The sequence below is a fragment of the Labeo rohita genome, chromosome 10 (assembly GCF_022985175.1).
Source record: "Labeo rohita strain BAU-BD-2019 chromosome 10, IGBB_LRoh.1.0, whole genome shotgun sequence".
Classification (NCBI taxonomy): Eukaryota; Metazoa; Chordata; class Actinopteri; order Cypriniformes; family Cyprinidae; genus Labeo; species Labeo rohita.
The window spans coordinates 9,207,818-9,229,744 of record NC_066878.1 but is presented as its reverse complement, the minus strand read 5'-3'; the positions used below and the strand labels follow the sequence as shown (position 1 = coordinate 9,229,744).

The 21,927-nt window shown below is 37.8% G+C and overlaps 1 protein-coding gene across 10 annotated transcripts in view; it reads right to left on the bottom strand.

Moving 5' to 3' along the window:
- Positions 1-8,713: 8,713 nt before the first annotated feature.
- The window catches only part of auts2a (activator of transcription and developmental regulator AUTS2 a), a 466,844-nt gene continuing 453,630 nt past the window's right edge, over positions 8,714-21,927 (bottom strand). For 7 of the 10 annotated variants that reach the window (XM_051120205.1, XM_051120206.1, XM_051120204.1 and 4 more), the window contains 11 exons: positions 21,650-21,882; positions 18,938-18,982; positions 18,069-18,164; positions 17,720-17,791; positions 17,389-17,418; positions 16,875-16,946; positions 16,538-16,679; positions 14,593-14,673; positions 13,583-13,666; positions 13,121-13,400; positions 8,714-11,240 (listed from right to left, as the gene is read on the bottom strand). In XM_051120205.1, coding sequence (XP_050976162.1) covers positions 10,007-11,240; positions 13,121-13,400; positions 13,583-13,666; positions 14,593-14,673; positions 16,538-16,679; positions 16,875-16,946; positions 17,389-17,418; positions 17,720-17,791; positions 18,069-18,164; positions 18,938-18,982; positions 21,650-21,882 — 2,369 coding nt within the window. In that variant the 3' untranslated portion in view covers positions 8,714-10,006. The remainder of the gene's footprint in view (positions 11,241-13,120; positions 13,401-13,582; positions 13,667-14,592; positions 14,674-16,537; positions 16,680-16,874; positions 16,947-17,388; positions 17,419-17,719; positions 17,792-18,068; positions 18,165-18,937; positions 18,983-21,649; positions 21,883-21,927) is intronic. The other 3 variants (XM_051120207.1, XM_051120208.1, XM_051120209.1) reach the window with 2 other exon arrangements.

Here is a 21,927-nt window from a genome sequence, read left to right as displayed (position 1 = left end):
TTTTAACAGGTTATTAATTCATAGGTATTGCCTGTATCCTCAGTTTTGCTTATTCATTTAGTTAGTCTTATGTAACATCATTTCTGTAACTTGAGTGACGTAATTTTAGTGGGAAAACAACAGATTAAACGTGATTAGTTTTAACTCTAAATCCCATATTGAGCACAGCTAACTTTGACGCTTCCATTTACGTTTGGTCTTCTCTCTATTGTATAAATAATCAAGCTGTAATTCATAAATTTAATTAATAAAGTGCCTGATCAGTGCATGTTTTTGAAAATTTGGTTAGAAATTGCATAACAGGAATCAGACCCACAGATGGACCTACACCAAGGTTTATTTTGCAGCATTTAATAAAGTTTCACGCCATCTTGTTTTATTCACTCACCCTGCACCAGTGTTTACTCACAGTTGGTGTTTGGTGAATTTTTGAACCCTGGGTTCGTAGCGTTGGATGCAATAAATTTTGCCTTGTGTCTGAAGCTCTGCTGGATTCCATTACAGGCAATCAGGACATAAACATGTAGCACTGAGGCTTCAACGAGCAGGTAATGTGTTTCGTTGTGGCTGTTAGAGGGTCGATGCGATGTGTTCGTTTTCCTCTCTTGTGGCCATATTGGGGTCATCTCCATTACTGCTGTCGTGTCTGCTGTGTATCTGGAATATACATGTGGTATGAGATCTCCCAGAGGAGAGCAGAGGTCAGGACCACTGAATTAGCTGTGTAGCGCCATTTCTCACCTCTTGCCTTTTTGTCTCTCCATCTCTCTTTATGTCTCTATCGTTCTCCATTTCCCCTCTGGAGATATTTCACACCGGAGGCTAAATCCAGTTAGGCAATTAGAGAGTCTCTCTGTGTCTGTGTCTCTAACAGAGATGGAGTCTTCCCCCAGGGCCCACACATCATGCCCTGAGTAAGTTGGCCTCCAGAGCTCAGAGTATTTGTGATGGGAGATAACTGCGGTCTGATCAGGCTCGGGCCTCTGCAGAGCGTTTGGATGTGGGGATAATGGCCCTGACAGATAAGCCAGAGGTCAGATGGCAGACACTTCAAGAGACGAGCTGATAATTGGTAGAGCGGTTCGGTTGATGTGGTCTTGCTTGGATGGTGTGTGGGGCTTCAGAACTTGACGTTATCAAATACCACAGATAGTGTGCTGAAAATATCTGAATCATTGATGTGATGCTTGTTTTTTGATATGATTTATTATTATGGCATGATCTTTTTTTTTTTTTTTTTTTTTAGTCCTTCATTGACTGTCAAGTGCCTTAAAATAGCAAATGATTTGACTTGATTTGATAAAGGTTAGTTAAGGAGCACTTTTTATTTAATTTTAAATTAGCTTTTAGCTAATTATTATATTTCTGTTTAGTTGCCAAGGAAACATTTTTTTCTTTCTTTCTTCAAGGTAATGTTTTTCATCTGATATTGAAGTTCTTTTGTAAAAACAGATAACTATGTTTTTAACAATTTTCATAAATCATGTTTTTATTATTGTGCATTCCAATTTATCTCAATCAAACTGCAGTTGGGTTATTTTAATTAAGTATAAATAGCTAAAAAATACAGCTAACTAACGTAATACAATGAAAACATGAGTTTAAAAAAAAAAACTGAGTTATCTGTTTTTGCAAATAAACTCTTTATTTACATTTTGTTTCAGCTTTGTTTCAATTAGAGAAAAATAAAGTTTTAGTTAACGGTAACAATACTGGTAAACTGTCATGTAGTGTGACTCCAAAATCTTGATATGATATTTATTAATAATATATGGAAGCCTGTTTCTGCCACTGAATAAAAAAATAATTGTTATTGTGCCTTTTTATCTCACAATTCAAATTTTTTCTCCCTGGAATTGTGATATAAACTCACAATTCCGACGTTTTTTTATTTCTCAGAGTTGTGTTATATAAACTCGCACTTGCAAGTAATAAAGTCAGAATGGATAGATAACTGACAAATGTGAGTTTATATCTCACAATTTTGACTTTTCTCACAAATACAATTGTTATTGTTTCTCGCAATTCTGACTTTTTTTCCTCAGAATTGAGGTATAAACTTGCAATTGTGAGTTTCAGAATTGTGAGTCCAATTCTGAGTGGAAAAAATACTTTTCTGAGAATTGTGAGTTTATGTCTTACAATTCTGATTTAACTCACAATTGCGTGTTTATATCTTGCAATTCTAAGAAACTGTTGTAAAGTCAGAATTACGTGATATAAACTCGCAGTTGTGAGAAATAAAGTCAGAATTGCAAGATAAGACTTTTTCTTGCAAATGTGGGTTTGGATCTCACAATTCTGACTTTTTTTCCACACAACTCTAACTTTTTTTTTCAGAATTGTGAGATATAAACTTGTTATTGTGAGTTATAGTCCAATTTTGAGGGAAACATTTTTTTTATTATTATTATTTTTTTTTTTTTTTTTTTAGAACGTTTGTCTTACAGTTCTGACTTAACTCACAATTGCGTGTTTATATCTTGCAATTCTGAAAAACTCGCAATTGCGAGTTATAAAGTCAGAATTGCATGATATAAACTTGCAGTTGCGAGTTATAAAGTCAAACTCGCTGTTCTGACTTTTTTTTTTCAGAATTGGAAATTAAACTCAATTCAGATTTTCTTTCTCACGATAGCATGATATAAACTCACAATTGCGAGAAATAAGGTCAGAATTGCAAGATAACTGTTTTTTTGCTTGCTATTGCTAGTTTGTATCTCGTAATTCTGACTTTTTTCTTGCAATTGCGAGTTTACATCTTGCAATTCAGACTTTTTTCACGCAATTCCAACTTTGTTTCTCAGAACTGAGAGATATCAAGTCCAATTTTTTTACTGTAAAAAAAGATTGTTCTCAGATTTTTTTTTCTCAGAAAGTTTCTTACAATTCTGACTTAAATTGCAATTGCGTATTTATATCTTGCAATTTTGAGAAACTCGCAATTGCGAGTTATAAAGTCAGAATTGCTTGATATAAACTCGCAGTTGCGAGTTATAGTGTCAAACTCGCTATTCTGGCTTTTTTTCTCAGAATTGGAAGATAAACTCACAATTCAGATTTTTTTTTCTCACAATAGCATGATATAAACTCACAATTGTGAGAAATAAAGATAACTAGAAAATAAGATAATTTTGACTTCTCGCAAATGTGAGTTTGTATCTCATAATTCTGACTTTTTTTCTCGCAGTTGCGAGTTTATATCTTGCAATTCTGACCTTTTTTTTCACGCAATTCCAACTTTTTTTTCTCAGAATTGTGAGATATAAACTCGCCATTGAGTTATAAAGTCCAATTTTGTGGGGAAAAATGTTTTTATCTTAATATTATCTTATGTTATGTTTATATCTTAAAATTCTGATTTTATTTCTCAGAGTTGCAAGTTTTTATTTCAATTGTGAATGTGTATCATGCAATTCTGAGAAACTCGTAATTGTGAGGAACTGTCGAAAAATGGGCGGAAACGGGCTTCCATAATAAGTGATATTTGTTAAAGAAAACAAAATAATCAGAAATGTTTTAAAAAGTCTTTTTGATAGGCTTATTTATTTGTGTTTTGCTTCACTGACTAAAAAATGCAAACAAGTACATTTCTGAGAAGTTGGAGAGTTCTCAAACTCTTAGCTTGAGAACTTAAGCTAGATTAAAAAAAGATTACTTTATTTTTAAAACTATCTATGAGGACAAGCTTTTTTTGATGGGTTTTTCCCCAGTTTAACGCACAGAACTTTTTCAAGCAATTACACCACAGACTGATCCATGAAATGCATTAAAAATTGACTTTTAAATTTCTTTCACTTCTGTAATCTTGACATCAAGAACTGGTTTTGGTGAGTTACGATAAGATGAGTTTCACTCTGATAAGCTCAACATGCATTAATATTAATGCAGTCTGACTACAGAGAAGTTCACGCTCTTTTCGATAACAGAGGCATGATTTTAAAACGACTAAAATGTATTTCAGTGCGTGCTATAAATATTGCATTGCACTGCAAACATGTTATTTGTACAGTTGAACTGTTGAATCTCGCTTGTGTGGAACCACAGCAGCTGTTTTTGTCTTATCAGTGCTTCGTGTACTACAGAAGAATCTCTGGCTTATTTCAGTCTGTTCACAGGAATCAAGGACGTAAGGCTGGTGCACAGAGCAATGCTTCAATCTTTTGAGCAACTCTTAAATGTTATTCGGTAGATGCTCAGTTACATTAATACTTTGAATAGAAATGCTCTTGGAGACTGTACATTTTAAAATGATATTTCATTTATCCATACACAAATATAGGATTCACTGGAATATTGAACTATGGAGAGTATGTGTAACCAGAAATAGACAAGGATTTGAATGTGTTTTGGATGCATGTTTTTATTATTGTCAGGCATGAGATTGAGTATTTGTATCTAATCCCCTCCATGGTTATATTTATGCAGTCTGAGGAGATTTTTAGCATCTTAACGTGGAGGGAAGGAGAAAGAAAAGCGACGCGCAGCATGCTAGAGAGGATGTTTTAGATTTGCAGTGCAGCCGGAGGAACTGATGTTATTCACTGCTTGATTGATGCTTCTTTCATGTGTCACTCAGTGCCTGAAATGCAGTTTTATTTGCTACTGTATCTCATGGATTAAAATTCTAACCCAATAAATGACTGAAATTAATGCAAATCGGATGTTAAGCAATTTAGTATGGCACACGGATGTGGCATGTGATCTGCGTTTGGCCTGTAACTTGAGCATTTCATGTGTATTTCACAGAATTTAAGGTCACGATAGTTCCTCCTCTCATTGTCTGTCTGGCTCTCGCTTGACTGAAATCTTTTTTCCTTTTTGGACTTCATGGGTTTTTCCTGTTTGACAGAATTCATTGTTTGCATACCTGTGGGTGGCTGCTCATAAACCAGGCTGACCGGCTCATTAACCTTCTCAGATGACAGCGCAAGCACGATCGGTCCGTGTAAGAGCTGTGTACCACGCCCTCCGCTGCACCTGTTTCTCCATCTACCTGCTCCTGCTGGATATGTTTCCAGAACTCCCCATGACGTCTTCAGATTTAATAAAGGTGCGTTGCTGCCATCTAGTGGTGGCAGGTGCTCATAGCATGCTGGCGTACCAGCGGTGCTACATGTGACCCTGGACACCAAACCAGTCATGAGGTTTACTTTTTATACATCAAAGCTGAATAAATAAGCTCTCCATTGATGTATGGTTTGTTAGGATAGGACAATATGTGGCTGAGATACAACTATTTGAAAACCTGGAATCTGAGGGTGCAAAAAAATCACCTTTAAAGTTGTCCAAATGAAGTTCTTAGCAATGCATATTACTAATCAAAAATTAATGTCCTAATACAGTAGGACATTTACAAAATATCTTCATGAAACATGATCTTTACTCAATATCCTAATGATTTTTGGCATAAAAGAAAAATCAATCATTTTGACCCATACAATGTATTTTTGGCTGTTGCTACAAATAAACCCATGCTACTTAAGACTGGTTTTGTGGTCCAGTGTCACATATGGGAAAAGCTCTGTCCTACCCTCTTCTAGTCAGGGTGTATTATGACAGTAACATCACTTGGTTTCCTGGTGGCCCTGTAACATCATTAATCATTTTTAACATCTTACAGTCCCCCCCCTTTTTTTTTTTTCCAGATGGGATGACTAATAAATATGATGCATGGTTTAGTTCGGGCTTAGGTGTTCTTGTGGTGCAGCTCCATCTCTTGGCACTGTGGGTCCTCTGGTGCAGCTCCACCTCTGGGTAATTATTTGTATTACTTGCAGAAGTACTAAAGCGCCAGGCTACACAATGTAATTTTCCCTCTAGCTCTACTTGAAGCCCTCTAGTGGTTAAAAAATAATTTTGGTTGTGCCTCAGCTTTGCATGGATAAATGTGGTTTGCATAGCAGAGATCAACACATTGAAATTTGAAAATTATGTCATCTGAGCAGGTGCCATATCTTAGGCTGTTGTAAATTACTGAAGAAGCAGTTGTTTTTTTGTATATGTGATGTAACAAAGGTTTTTAACAAGACATAACGATTGATAGTCTGAAGTCAAATGTTATCATTTATAATAAACTTTACTGTTAGTGTGTCAGTTTAATAAAAAACCTGCTTGGTAAGAAAAAAAGCCATATTTTAAATTATTTTCTTTTTTTTTTCTTTGCTTTTTTTAACAGTCAGAGGTATGGTGTTTTGCATGATCCATGGTCAATAGTTTACTCTTGTTGTGACATCTAACTTTAAGCCTTACAGTCAGATATGCAATTTTGTCCCGAACGCTCTAAAATATAAATCATTATTGAAGGTTTATCAAGTTGTATCTTGGTAAAGACCCAGTTTTAAATATGAATTATTTTGGTTTATTCCAAAAAATACTGTTGTATTGAGAATTTATTCTCTAAAACTGTTACTCAATTGATTTTATAAAAAAATGCTGACATTTTTTACATTATATGTACACAGTAGCCCTTTGAGAGGACTGGATCTGTCTCTGGACAGGCTAAGATGCTTTGGGGTCCTGAGTGTCAGCCCCCTCCCCCACTCTCCCCACCCCATCCGAACGGCCTTGAGCTATCTCTTAGGACCGACTGACCCATGTTCAGCTGCTGTTCACATCTGGTAAGATCATTCTTAGTCTCTTGACTGTTACTCAGTTAAACAGAGAGGGCTGAATCTAACAGCTTTAGATGAGTTCTGAACAGTGACTCATTTTGTAAATGTCATAGACTAGAATTTTACATTTTCTACAAGAAATATGAATGGCGCTTACCCATGTGAAACTCACTGCTTCAGATCTTAAGAGTGTTTTAATGCATTGGTAATGAGAGCCAAACTTCAAATCACTGTGAAATTTTGATTTTTTTATATATGTGACCCTGGACCACAAAACCAGTCATACAGTGGTATGCCAAAGTTTGGGCACCCCTGTAAATTTTCATCATTTTCCTTTATAAATCATTGGTTGTCTGGAAAAGAAATTTCAATTAAATATATCATATAGGAGACAAACACAGTGATATTTGAGAAGTGAAATAAAGTTTATATGATTTATGGAAAGTGTGCAAGAATTATTTAAACAAAATTAGGCATGTGCATAAATTTAGGCACCACAAAAGAAAAATTAACTCAATATTTTGTGCATCCTCCTTTTGCAGAAATAACAGCCTCTAAATGCTTTCTATAGCTTCCAGTTAGAGTCTGGATTCTGGCAGAAGGTATTTTGGACCATTCTTCTTTACAAAACATCTCCAGTTCAGTCTCACACCACAAATTTTCAATAATATTCAGGTCTGGGGACTGAGATGGCCATTCCAGAACGTTGTACTTGTTCCTCTGCATGAATGCCTTAGTAGATTTTGCTTTAGTAAATAAACTTTATTTCACTTCTCAAATATCACTGTGTTTGTCTCCTATATGATATATTTAACTGAAATTTCTTATCCAGACAACCAATGATTTATAAAGGAAAATGATGAAAATTTACAGGGGTGCCCAAACTTTGGCATACCACTGTAAGTAGTATGGCTATATTTGTAGCAATAGCCAACAATACATTGTATGGGTAAAAAAAAATTGATCTTTCTTTTATGCCAAAAATCATTAGGATATTAAGTAAAGATCATATTCCATGAAGATATTTTGTGAATTTCCTACCATAAATATATCAACTTAATTTTTTATTAGTAATATGCATTGCTAAGAACTTCATTTGGACATTTTTTTTTTTTTGCACCCTCAGATTCCAGATTTTCAAATAGTTGTATCTCAGCCAATTATGGTCTTATCCTAACAAACCATACAACAATGGAAATCTTATTTATTCAAGTTTCAGATGATGTATTAATCTTAATTTAAAAAATTGACCCTTATGACTGGTTTTGTGGTCCTGGGTCATCTTAAACATGTGTAATAGACCAATTTGGTGTTTGCAAACAGTGATGTTTTTTTTGTGGGCAGAGCTTATCTGGTGGCAGAAAATGACAGTTTTTAAGTGGCGGTCTATGGAAGCCATGGAATAAAACAATAAAAAAAGGAAAATTTCAGTTTAGGTTTAAAATTCTGACTTTATTATCGCAATTCCGAAATTATATCCAACAATTCTGATAAGAAAAATCAACTTGTCATTCTCTTTGGCTCAAAATCATGAGTTTATATCCTGTCTGACTTTTTTTTCCCCCTCAGAATTGACAAAACTTACTATTGCTGAGTTAAATAGAATTATGAAGTCTGTAATACGAGATATAAACTTGCATTTGCAAAAAATAAAAAAAATAAATAAAAATCTGAATTGTGAGGTAAAATAGGTAAATGGAAAATGTTATAGGTTTAAATAGTACTTCATGTTGTAACTATATAAATGTAATTAATTTTTTATCATGAACTCCATATGTAAATATTATGTAGACCTAATATTTTAAAAGTAATCATAGCAAGTGCGTTTGTCCGATTAAACATTTGCGTTTAGCTTCAAAAGGCGTCTATAAAAATGATTTGCATTCCAATTTTGACATCCAAAGGCACAATAATAGATTTTTTTTTTTATTCCTATTCCAAGGGTTTTACCTGTTTCCCTCCACTTGTTACCACTGTTTTTCTGCCACCACAATGCACGCACCTGCTAGTGACGTAACTGATGTCTACATGCTGCTAATATGTGTATATACTGATTATTTTCTGATGGCAAGTACTGACAAGAAATCTTTAGGACAGGATTAGTTCACATTTTTTAATAACATGGCACAATTTACATAACACAAGTTTAACTGAGGAGCATGCTGTCGCCTCACCCTTTTTTGTACATGATCTAGAAAGGACTTCATTTTTTTACGTACATGATAAACAGCAAAAAAGTTTCTTACAATCTCTTTGCAATACGTATTGACTACCCACTACTGCTTCAGTGGACATTTTAATGTTCGATTTTAGGAAAACAAAACCAAAAAAAAAAAGTAGAGAAAATTAGGGGGAAAAAAAACACTGCACAACATCTGAAGTTCACAGAGTTTAAAAGCGCACAACTATCCCTCCCATGGACTACTAAAATAGATCTCTGCTCGATAAAAACGAACTGTCCATAGCTTACAACTCGCGTTATCATTGTGTAGATACATAACACTTTAATACACAGTTAGACCAATAGTGAATTGTCCTGCTTTCTGTACTCAAACTTTTCGTGACATGATGGGATGTGTTGTAATTTTTGCAGTCTTTTTCAAATTGCCACACATTTGATTTAGAGGTAATAAATTTAGGTTTTGTTAGGTTGTTGGAACATTGGTGTATTTGTAAGGATTGTCAACACAGATCTTTATAGCTTGGAGACCAAACGTTAGGGAACATGTTTGTCAGATGTGTGAGAAGGAACAATCACAATCTGAGTGATGTGTAAGCATGTACTGTTGCTCTGACAGGAGGATGAGAGGATTCAGTAGAGACTGGTTGTCCTCCAAAGGAGAGGAAAAAGTGATACAGAGAGATAGAGCCCACGAATGAGTTGCATAGTTGAAAGAAGGGATGTGGTCTCTTGGACAATATGATCCTTCCAAACCATTAATATGCAGCATTTAACTAAAACCAGACTCTCCTTTTGATCACTGCCCACTATGTACAGCATTTCAAAGTAAAGCTTTCATAACACCCATTTGCATATTTGTACCTTAATTTTTTTTTTTATCCTCAAGGAGCGAAACACACCAACTTTGCACATATCTACAAGTTCTGCCTTTTTGCAATGTATTGAGGTACCTGTACATTCCAAGATCATCATTTCCATGTTGGAGATCTAGCGTTTGTCCACTTGCTCGAGATCAGTGTACTGTACATGTTTAAGAATACACACCAACGCAGGAGCGAACAGGATAAAAGAGCATGAAAAATCTCAGTCTTTTGTACAAAAACAAAACGCAACAAACAGAAAAAAAACAATCAGTAATGCACATCTATACACAGATATGATACAGCCTCAAGTGCTTGCTTTTGAGTTCCATTAAAGTCCATCAGGGGTTTCACCGCGCCTCGATGTCTTTGTGTGTGTGTGAAGGGGGTCTGTCTCTAATGTCAGTGCCGAGTGGGGTAGTCCGTCTGGGAGACGTGGAACGTGCTCCCAGGGTTGGGATAAGAGGGGGCGGGGCACTGAGTGATGCGGTGGGAGGGGTTTTGTTGAGGATTCCGTTCTGGGCGGCAGCGGCCACGGCAGAGGAGGGGCTAACACGGGGGTAGTGCATGCTGGGAAGTCCAGGGGCCATGAGGCCCGGGTGAGGGAGGTGTCCATCTAAAGCGGGGTGATGCATTGGGTGCAGACGCCCCTGTTCATAGTCTTCTCGGAGCAAGTGCAGCCGTTCCCGCTCCTCTAGATGCGCCCGCTCTTGTTCCCGCCGCTGTTCCAAGGTCAGCCCATGAGGGTGGTCTCGGTTAAAGTCATGAGGCTCACGGTCCCGGTACGAACGCTCTGCTTCGTAAAGCCGTGGCGCCGCTAACCGGTGCAGAGGGTCATTCCGCAGTAGCAGATCCCGTGCTAACGGATCCCTGCGGTGGATATCGAGTCCCCGGTAGGGGTCCCTCATGGGATCCCAATGAAAGGCGGGATAGGGGAACCTCTCAGCCCCTGGGATGGGACTGATTCCCATGAAGGGTGCCACCATACGAGTCCTCTCCAGACTGCTGATACTGTTTATGGGATGCATACTGGCCATGCCCATGGGTACCGGCATTGAAGATGGAGGGTGGAGAGCAGGAGGCGGAGGAGGAGGAGGAGGAGGAGGTGCTTGCGGTGTGGATCTTTGCTCTGGGGATCTTTCTGTGGGACCGTCCTGCTCCTCTTTCCTCTCTTCTTTCACCTTCACCTCACTGTTTTTCTTCTCATAGGTGATATCAGCTTTCTTCTCCAGAATATCTCGAGTCAGCCCGCCGTTCACTCGATCTATGCCGGCTGGCCGCATGTAGGGTGACGCTGTGACCCGATTGGCTGGCTTGTCTTCAGAAACCCGGCCATCATGGATTATGGGAGTGTCCTTGTCGCTGTGGTGATTCTCCTTCACTTTGTGCTCATCTGTGTTGGAGTCTTTCCAGTCCGAGTGCTCTCGTTCTCTCTCGCGGTCTTTGGGCTTGTCCTTGTCCCGAGAGTCATTAGAAGGGATGTGGTTCCGGGAGGGCTCGGACGACCGGTTGTGACTTATCAGAGTGAGGGGGTTCACAGGAATCGGGGATGGGTGATTCTGGTGCCTCTTTTCCGCAGGTTCCCTAGAGGTGAAACGGATCATTACTATCGAGACAAATCTTTGGACAGTATTCAGTTGGTCATTATTGTGAAATAAATCTCTTCAGGATGACAAGATGTTAAAGTTGTAAAATTTTGAGTATGAAGTGGAAATATTTTGTGAATAAATTCTAAGTGTTTCAAGAATAAAGTCGAAATATTTCAAGAATAAAGTCTAAATTATGAAAATTAGTAAGTAAACAATTACAAGATTGAAGTTTTGAGAGTATATCCTAGCTTATTGCGCATGCAAAGGGTCCGGATTGGGAGCACCAAGATATTTCAAGATCTCAGCTTTCAAAATCTGTCAGTTTTATAGCGAAATACAAACAATATGTCTGTTACAATAATGTATTTTTCACGCTCTTTCATGTGGCATGACCGATCGCTGTATTCACCTCACTTTAAGCGGCACGTGAATCAGTCATCTTTCCGATAAATGAGGCTATACTGTTTTTTCCATTCATTCTGCTGTTTCATCACATTTATATTTTGCTAGAAACTTGAAATAAAGAGGAAAAACTATTATAATTTGTATTTTGTAATAAAACTGACACAGTTTGAAAGCTGAGATGTGTTATATTAAAAGCAAAAAAGCACACAATTATTGTGATTACTGGGTAGCTGGCGTGCTACAAATAAATGGAAGACGTTAAATATTATTTCCAATCATTTACTGTATTATACTGTGAATAAACTTATATTCACTTATATACCTCAGAAAAGACAACAAGACTTATGTTAATGAGTTGGTGTCCACTTTCACCTTTAGAGCGTTTTATTGTTGTTTTTAATTAAATACATGTGATGAATGAAAGATTGGATGCCACAGATGTTTTTGTGGAGTAGGTGGTGGAATTTTCACAAAGAAACTATAATTGAATGAAACGAAAGTCTCATTCTAATCGAAAAGACGAGTGAAATACATGAGAATAAAGTTGACATTAAAGAGCGTGAAAAACACATTATTGCAAGACATTGTTTGTATTTCGCTATAAAATTGACAGATTTTGAAAGCTGAGACTGTTTTATATTAAAAGTACCTAAAGCGTATTACTATTATTGGGTGGCTGGCCCACTACAAATAGGCCTAATGAATGCAAAGACGTGAAATATTATGTCCTTGCGAGTATTACACATGGTATGATTTCTGCTAATAATCCCACATATGTGACCCTGGACCACAAAACCAGCCATAAGGATAATTTTTTTTAAAATTGAGATGTATACACCAATATAAAGCTTATTTATGCAGCTTTCAGATGACATATGGTTTGTTAGGATAGGACGATATTTGGTTGAGATACAACTATTTGAATATCTCGAATCTGAGGGTGCAAAAAACCCCCAAAAAACACAAATTCAAAATATTGAGAAAATCGCCTTCAAGGTTCTCCAAATGAAGTTCTTAGCAATGCATATTACTAATCAAAAATTAGGTTTTTATATATTTACGAAAGGAAATTCACCAAATATCTTCATGGAACATGATATTTGCTTAATATCCTAATTATTTTTGGCATAAAAGAAAAATCTATAATTTTAAACCATACAATGTGTTTTTGGCCATTGCTACAAATATACCTGTACTGCTTAAGACTGGTTTGTGGTCCAGGGTCACATATATTCAAATCAGTTCTGGTGGTCTGGCAACTTGTGCATGCACAGGTTACACTCTCAAAATATTATAACTTTAATTGACTTAATTATCATAATTTCTCAAAATTTCGACTTTATTCTCAAAATATATGACTTTAAGACTTTAACGTTGTTATACTTTATCAGCCTTTCTGGGTTTATTCTGCAATAATGGCTAGCTGACTGTACAGTAATACATGACAGTAATAGATCTAGCTCTACACACCGCTCTTTGTCATCCTTGTTGACTGATGAATCTCTCTTGTCCAGGTCACGTTCCCTTTCTCTGTCCCTTTCACGTTCTCGTTCCCTCTCCCGTTCTCGTTCTCGTTCTCTCTCATGGGAGCTGACCGACGCACTGCGTTCTGAGTCTCCAGGTTTTAGCCAGGGAGGTGGGGTGGGGAAGGACGGTGGAGTCCGGTGGAGTCTGTTCCATGGCTCGTGGGGTCCGCTGAAGTGCTGTTGTGCGCTGGCTGCATCTTTGTGGCCAAATACAGAGTTGGATGCTGGGAGATGGAAAAAACCAACATGGTAAGATTCTACTGATCTTGATTTTTTCCATTTCATGCATGAGTAGTCTTTGATGTCCGAATATTATACGTGTTGTAATGTACTGTATTTCTGAATAATAAAATGTTGACTGAAGGTGAACTTTCTAATACAAAACAGCTGACTAATTGGCACTTACCGAGTGCTGGGTTTCCCAGCCCACCAAAGGCTGCAGTGCTTAATGAGGCCAGACCTCCAAATGAAGCCGGTCTGTTGAAGGGCTCTGTCAGTCAAAAGAGGAACAAAGAATCAGTCAATTAAACGACTGTGTGAATCACCAATGAATTACAGCTTGCTTCATCGCAGAATGTTTTGGCTTAACCTACCCCCCCTTTTTACCCACCTTATTTTTCCCATAAGAGTGGGAAAATTGCTTGATATAGCAAATTGTTGTTTCTGACCATATTATTTTAATGTATTTTCTTAATTATGAACACAGTCGTTTGTAGTGCAAACAGTTTTACCGCTAACTGCACGTTGTTGTTATTCTCATTATTTCCCTATAGCAGATAATACTTCCACACTGAAAAGAATAAGGTCATAAACCGGTTTTAAACTCACTGAATTATTAGTTGAAAAAAAATTAACAATTAACAAAAAATTAACAAATAAATAAATAATGTTTTGCCAATATGTATATCCACTGCCTTTCAGACGTTTAGTAACGTTAATCCAAGATTGTCCAATCCTTCTCCTGCAGGGCCAATACCCTGTAGAGCAGGGGTGCTCAACCCTGGTCCTGGAGATCGAACTTCCTGCAGAGTTCAGCTCCAACCCTGACCAAACACACCTGAACCAGCTAATTAGGATCTGAAGGAGCACTTGATAATTACAGACAGGTGTGTTCGATTAGGGTCGGAACTAAACTCTGCAGGAAGGTCAATCTCCAGGTACAGGGTTGGGCACCCCTGCTATAGAGTTTAGCTCCAGTCCTAATTAAACACACCTGAACCAGCTAATCAAGGTCTGTAGGATTACTATAAACTTCCAGGCTGAGTGTGTGGGGGCAAATTGGAGCTAAACTCTGCAGGACATTGGCCTGAATACACACATTTCAGTCAAGAATAAGCAGTTGTTGACTGTAAAGTGACACCTAGTGGAGGAGTGTGAACGTGATTATGCAAGTGTATGTGAGTCTTGTCAACTTACCTAAGTGGGGTGCTGGGGTAAGGAAATTGCTAGGATGATGTGGAGGGTGTCCGAAAGGTGCAGCTGAGGGATGCGTAGAACCTAAAACCAAGACAGACAACAGTGAAACTAAAGCGAACCTAATGGTCTTGCTCAAAGGGTTCCTTAACTCCTGGTGCTTCCCCACTGGGGATATTGGTAAACTCTGGTCCTAACAGGCAAAAACTGCCTTGACAAGAGTGAAAATACAATACATAATACAGTACAAACAGCAGGTTTAATCTAGAATGTTTCTAGCAACAAAACATCTTATTTACGCATAGATTGCTTTAATTTAATGGATAGATTTAAGTTTTGTTACTTCACTTGCTTGGTGCACGATTCTGGATAAATTGAGAATCACAAGTCTCAAATAAAAATCACGATTCTCCCACGATTCTGAACTAAACAAAATAACGTCTGACAAAATATTATTGCTGCAATCTATTTAAATGTTTAATTAATTTGAATGAATTATTAAACATTTTAATATATATGTATTTAAAATATATTTAATGCACCAATTTTAATAGTAAAAATATGAAAAAGTGGTTTGAATAAATTATTCACTCATAAATACTTCACTTGTTTCATTACTGGTTTTTGAACGAATCTCTTGAATGAATGATTCAATGACAGATACATTTTTTTTAAGTCACTTTTCACCACCTAACAATGCAATGTTATTTCAAGCCCCAATTACTTTCAAAAGGGAATTTCCTCTATTTTGATCGCTAACATGGACATCAGTGTTTACATCTGAACTATGAATTTCATCCCAGTATTTCTGTGATAATACGAATGACTGTAAGGCAGAAATAATACTGTGTAGTTGAAATACTGTGAAGCTGTTTCTTACCCAAACATGGTAAATATCTGCTGTCTGTGCGTGAACACAGATTTGAATGTTCGGGTAAGACTTTTCAAAGGTTTAAAAGAACGCACCACTATCTTTAAAAATAGACTCATTTTCCAGCTCCCCTAGAGTTAAACAGTTGAGTTTTACCGTTTTTGAATCCATTCAGCCGATCTCCGGGTCTGGTGTTAGCACTTTTAGCATAGCTTAGCATAGATCATTGAATCTGATTAGACTGTTAACATCTCGCTCAAAAATGACCAAAGAGTTTCGATATTTTTCCTATTTAAAACTTGACTCTTCTGTAGTTACATTGTGTACTAAGACTGACAGAAAATGAAGTTGCGATTTTTCTAGGCCGATATGGCTAGGAACTATACTCTCATTCTGGCGTAATAATCAAGGAACTTTGCTGCCGTACCATGGGTGCAGCAGGCGCAATGATATTACACAGCGCCGGAAAATAGGCAAACTTCCATCAACATAACCAGCGTGACCACCTGCTTGAACAGGGAGACTATTTTCAGTCGTTGCGTAATATCATTGTGCCTGCTGCAAATGATTATTACACCAGAATGAGAAAATAGTTCCTAGCCATATTGGCCTAGAAAATCGTTCCTGTTAGTTAACTACAGAAGACTCAAGTTTTAAATAGGAACAATATCAAAACTCTTTGGTCATTTTTGAGTGAGATGCTAAAGGTCTAATCAGATTCAATGATCTATGCTAAGCTATGTTAAAAGTGCTATCGTCAGACCCGGAGATTGGCTGAATGGATTAGAAAACAGTAAAAATCAACCTTTTAAGTCTAGTGGAGTTGGAAAATAAGCCTGTTTTCAAAAATAGTGGCCTGTTCCATCAATAGACATTTAAAAATGGGTTTGCATGGGTGTTTGAATTGAGATTATGATCTTTAAATGATCGATCGTGCAGCTCTAGTATCAAGAAATGGGTACTAAATTAGTTACAAATTCATTTATTAAGAAACAGAAAACCACTGCTGACTAAACGTGATCTCTCTCAACTGAGAACGCAGTCAAAAGAAGAGCCGGATTTGGGTCGTCTACTCACCTGCTGCTGAGAAAAGCGATGCAGGTCTCGCCAAGTCATGAGGGTGATGGATAGCTCCAAAAAGGGTGGGGCCTGGGGGTCGACTTAGGAACTCCGGTTTGAGGCCAAAGTCCAGCTTGTGTGGGTCAACCTGCATCTGCTGCTGAAAAAGGCCAGGCACAAGAGAACAAATGTGATGCCCCATCTCACAGTAGCTCAAAAATGAAAAAAGGTTGTATTTTATTCTGCAGATCAGAGTTAACAAAAAAAAGAGAGCCATGAAGAGTATTTCTTTCTGTGTTGATCCTGATTAAAAGGTTTGGTAAAAGTCAAATCAGGTTATGTACACAAATCTCACCTTTACTTTCTGTTGGTGGTGGTAAATTTGCCAGGCTATATGGACATGCATAGCACACCACTTTCCTGGTTTCTGTGGAGACAGCAAGACAAGGTAAGATTTTCATGTTCAGACATGACTACGTTCCTGTTAGTTCATTTTTTTTTTCCTTTAAACACTTCTATTACAGAATACTGGGTCCATCTGAAAATATTATTTACAATTTTATGTAATACTGTCGAGTGAAATTTAACTTGGAAAGTTCATATTAAGTTTCCCATGTTTTGGGCACAGTTGGAAATTAATTAAGGAAAATGTCATTACAAAGTGTTTTGGGTGATAAGGGAGTCATATAGCGTCTCCTATAGACTCCGAGATGAGACCGCCGAGTCCCAGCGCACAGCTAATTAAAGAGACAGCGAAGCGGAAGGCAGGTACTCGGTGTAAGGTGGGATTAAACTGTAATGAGCTTTTACTCTATTTCCTGCAGAGTCCTGTGGGGAAACAAACCGAATAACTGATAAAGCAGTCTTACCCTGAGAACCGGCCGGAACGGATCTGTCAGCTAGAGAGGAGAGGGAAAAAGAGAGAGCGCGAGTGAGAGAGATTAGGGACACAAAGCTGTCACTCAGGACTTTTAATTAGCATCCGAGCATCACTTCATCACTGACCAAATTAAAATGTTAAAATTTCCCTTTCTAATGAAGCATTTCGTCGAATAATTAGGCCAGAATTCAGAGTATTCCCCTTCCTATCACTGCCTGCATACCAATGTGGACAACAGTATAACGTGACTGACAAATCTAACGCTTAGCTTGCCCATAGTGTTTAAAAATACCACTTTGTGGTGTGTTTGGGGTGCGTACCCGAGGGTCTTTCTGAAGGAGTGTGTGTGGGACGGCTCCAGGCCTGGCTGCCACGTCTAGAGGGTTTGAGGTCTGTAGTACACAAAGACAAAACATAAGCATTTTCAGCCAGTCACACGTTGGTAACATCTACCAACCTCTACCCCAGCTAACTGGGGGTTCAGACTGTACATCTTCAGAAAACATCTGAAATTGATTCTCTATTTATACTGTACCTATACATAACATTAAAGAAGAAACGACTGTCTGAGATCTGCTTATATTTAGCTAGATCCGTTCCATGTGCACAGGAGGTTAGTTTTGGGAGTAGTCTTGACATTCCAACATTTAGCGTTTGATATTGTGATACCTTGGGCTGGAACGCTCCCTGCAGAGATCCGAAGGGCCCCGTCGGTGGGATGACGGGCGGAATGCCAGACACCGCTGGGGGGTAAGAGTGGAACAGCTGAGAAAAGAAAAAGGATACAAGACAGAGTTAGTCCGTGAGGTTCTTGTTTGATCGTGTCAGCTGTTTACAGTTACACAGTGAGACCGGAGCTGCAGGTCCCTGTACAAACTAACATCTACACAGCATCAGCTGCTGACATTTAAACGGCCCTTCTTTACATGTAAAAATAATTCATAATTTATGCCTAGGTTTTCTCTCTATGAATGAAGAAATGAAAGAATGAGACTACAAATCATTTATTCTGCTGCATATAATGATACAACCTTCATCTGACCTGCGGCTGTTGTGACATTAAACAAAGATTAACGGTGAGATGAATTTACAATATGGGTCACCCTCTAAACCAGCTCTGATAGCAATGACTGTTATTATCACAGCACACTGCATAATACATGTAATTACAGCAGTGTGTGTGTTCTTGGGTGGGTGTCACAAATGAATCATTGCTAAATGGCGACTCCGTAATTGAAGGGCAGAGATCAAATAAATTAAAGTTGCATTAACCTGTCGGACAGGCAGGTACAATGAAACGCATTTTATCTCTAACAAGATCCCCACAGTAACCAGCGAGGCATTAAAAAAAAAAAAAAAAAAAAAAAAAAAAAAAGCTAATGCAGCTAATTTGCTTAATAAAATAATGTTTTAATAAAAATTTACATTAAGGCACTTAATTATGGCTGGATCCTAAAAATCATATATTAAAAACGACAACAACCACTACACTACAAAAAGTCACCACAGTAAATGCCAAAAACATGACAGGGACTCACGCTGTGTCTGTAGAAGGGGTCGACTTTAGTGGGGTATTTGTCGAACTGTGGAGGAAAAGAGAAACAGAGCTCAGTACAAACAGGAGTCCTTCAGGCCTACAAACAATTTACTCCTGACAAATATCTTGTGGAGTTGTGAGGCTCAAAACAAATACCAAATGCTTTAATGCACTCTTCAGAAAAGTGTTTGGTTGGCAGTCAAATCGTCTCTGCCCTGATTAATGAATGTTAGCACAGAAAATAGCCCTGTGTCATTTCTGCTGGCCCCGTCCAGGCTGTCGCTTTGCGATTTACAGTGAATTCTGACAAGGTCTTTTTTCTCTTGTTAATGTGTATTACTCAGCGATTCTGTGAATGGTCGAATAGAAGCCATTCGGCTGTCTAAAAATAGTTCTATAAACAGCTCATTTAACAAGGTTCGAGTGGTCTAATCTGGATCCAGAGAGAAGGTTTCCCCACTCGTGAGTAAACAATGTGGCCCTCAAACTAGTTTTATACTCTCATTAGCTGACAGAACGCCATTCTCTGAGGTCTTTGAGTCTGGGATGGTTCAAAAGCCGCTTTTAAGCCTCTGTGGGCAGTGTGGTTACCGTCGAGCTGTGTGTGGGAGCGTCTGTATGAAGCCTCAACTCACTAATCAGCTCTGCTGCCTGCCAACCAAAAGCCCTCAGTCAAAACTCCATCAGACCAAAATGATGTCATTAAACTGGAAATGAATAAACTAGTATTAAGTTCTCAAGGCTTGGCTGGAACAAAAACGTATCCCCAGTGGCTCCGACTGCCAATTCTAAAATCAGGGCAGAGAACAGAGAGCGAAGCATGCCAGAGAAAAACAGCAGTTTTTCAACAAAGAAAAGCCACATTGTGGCGAGAGAGAAACACATGGTTACAATTGAGAGAACGAGCCACTGCCATGGCTTCCACTGTTTACTGAATCAGCATACTGTACTGCACAAGTTTAGAATTCAGCAGTCGGTGCAACACAAACACGCACATGCACACGCACTGTAGTTACCTACAGTGTTCCCACAGTTTCTGACCACTGATTTTTTTAGTCATCTCTGATGACTCAATAGGGATTTTTACAGATCATGTTGATGGATTTATTTTTTACAGACTTGCTAATAAATCATCATTTGCGAACCGGCCTTAATACTCATTAAAAAAAAAGACAATACAGAAATTTTTTTAATGACTGTGGGAACCCTGTAACATATACATGCATTTGGTTTTAATGTGTGTATCGTAAACATTCAGTCATCCATTTAAGCACTCAGGCATCTCCACCTTATTTTGCAATGCGGAAATGAGCTTTTTTCTTTGAATGTGCAAGACCTGAAGGGCCAGTTTTACTAACAGCTTGCACCAGCGCAAACCATTTTTTGCTGTTAAAATAGTACTGTCAGTGACGAGTTAGCGCTGAAAATGCACTATTTTTGACCTTACTAAATATGCATTTGTAGGTGTTTCCCTTTCAGACGCAAAATTTATTGGAGGAGAGCATTAAAATGAATCACGCATTTTTGTCATAATTGTGCAGCCCTATGCTCATCAAATTACTGGTATTTTTGCCAGTATTTAACACCCAAAAAAGCATGTCTTAAAGGATGGTCATTTGGTAATCTGGTCATTATGGAAATTATCCGGTTGTGTCTGTGTTCTTTAACGTGCACACTGTAAAGTAAATCGCATGGAGAATTTTCCCCTCCCATCGGCGCTTTTATGGAATTGCGCTGTAACGCTAATTTGCCCTGTTTAGTAAAACTGGCCCTAAAAATAATAAAAAGCAGTAAACTGTAAAACTATTTGCACTATGAACCAGTGTACTGATTATAATAATTAAAATAATAGGATCACAAAAAGCTTCCCAGGTGAAAAAAAGTGCAATTCCATAATGTACTTGAAAAGCACTATTTTTACACACTTATTTTGTACTTAACATACTAAAATTAATCTTTAGTACTTCTTAAGAAAAGTATTTAGTTACCACTTGCACCTATATTTCATACACTAGTGGGTTTAAGTGTACTACAAGTGTAACTAAAAACATTTTTTAAATACAGAGATAGTATGTTAAAAGCACATTTGTGACCCTGGACTACAAAATAGGGTAAATTTTTTGAGATTAAGATTTTTACATCGTCTGAAAGCTAAATAAATAAGCTTTCTATTGATGTATGGATAGGATCATATTTGGCCGAGATACAACTATTTGAATATCAGGAATCTGAGGGAGCAACAAGGAAACAAAAAACAAAACAAAAAAAAATCTAAATATTGAGAAAAATCGTCTTAAAGTTGTCAAGATGAAGTTCTTAGCAATGCATATTACTAATCAAAAATTAAGTTAAGTTTTGCTATATTTATGGTATGAAATATACAAAATATCTTCATGGAACATGATCTTTAGTTACCACTATTTATCTATAGTTACTTAATGATTACCTAATGATTTTTGGCATAGAAGAAAAAATCTTGACTCCATAGAGCAGTAAGTATATTATGGAAGTGCACTTTTTTTCACTTGGGTAGCACAGGTTAAATATCTAGAAGCAAATGACACTGGAAGCCTTGCACAATTTACCAAAGGCCACTCCCGCTTCTACGTTAAAAATAAGGTGGATAGCCATCCATCCATCACCACAATGTTTATTATTATTATTAATATATATATATATATTTTTTTTAGAGTTGTGTTCCACTTATCCTCACATTTCTGGCTGGGGTACGCACCATGGGCGGTGCAGGCGTGGGCATGATGGCGTGGGGGAAAGGGGTGAAGGTGTGCTGGTGTGTGTGTTGGTGTGTGTGCTGGTGTTGATGCTGGTGCTGGTGCTGGTGGAACTCAGTCCGCAGGTATGGAGGGGGACCCAGTGACGCCCCACGATCAGCACTCTGAGATGCCAGGAAACGAGTGTTTAATTCCTGCCGGAGAAGGTCTTGTTCTGGGAGAGGGAAAAGGGAGTGAGATGCAGAGAGAACCATATTGG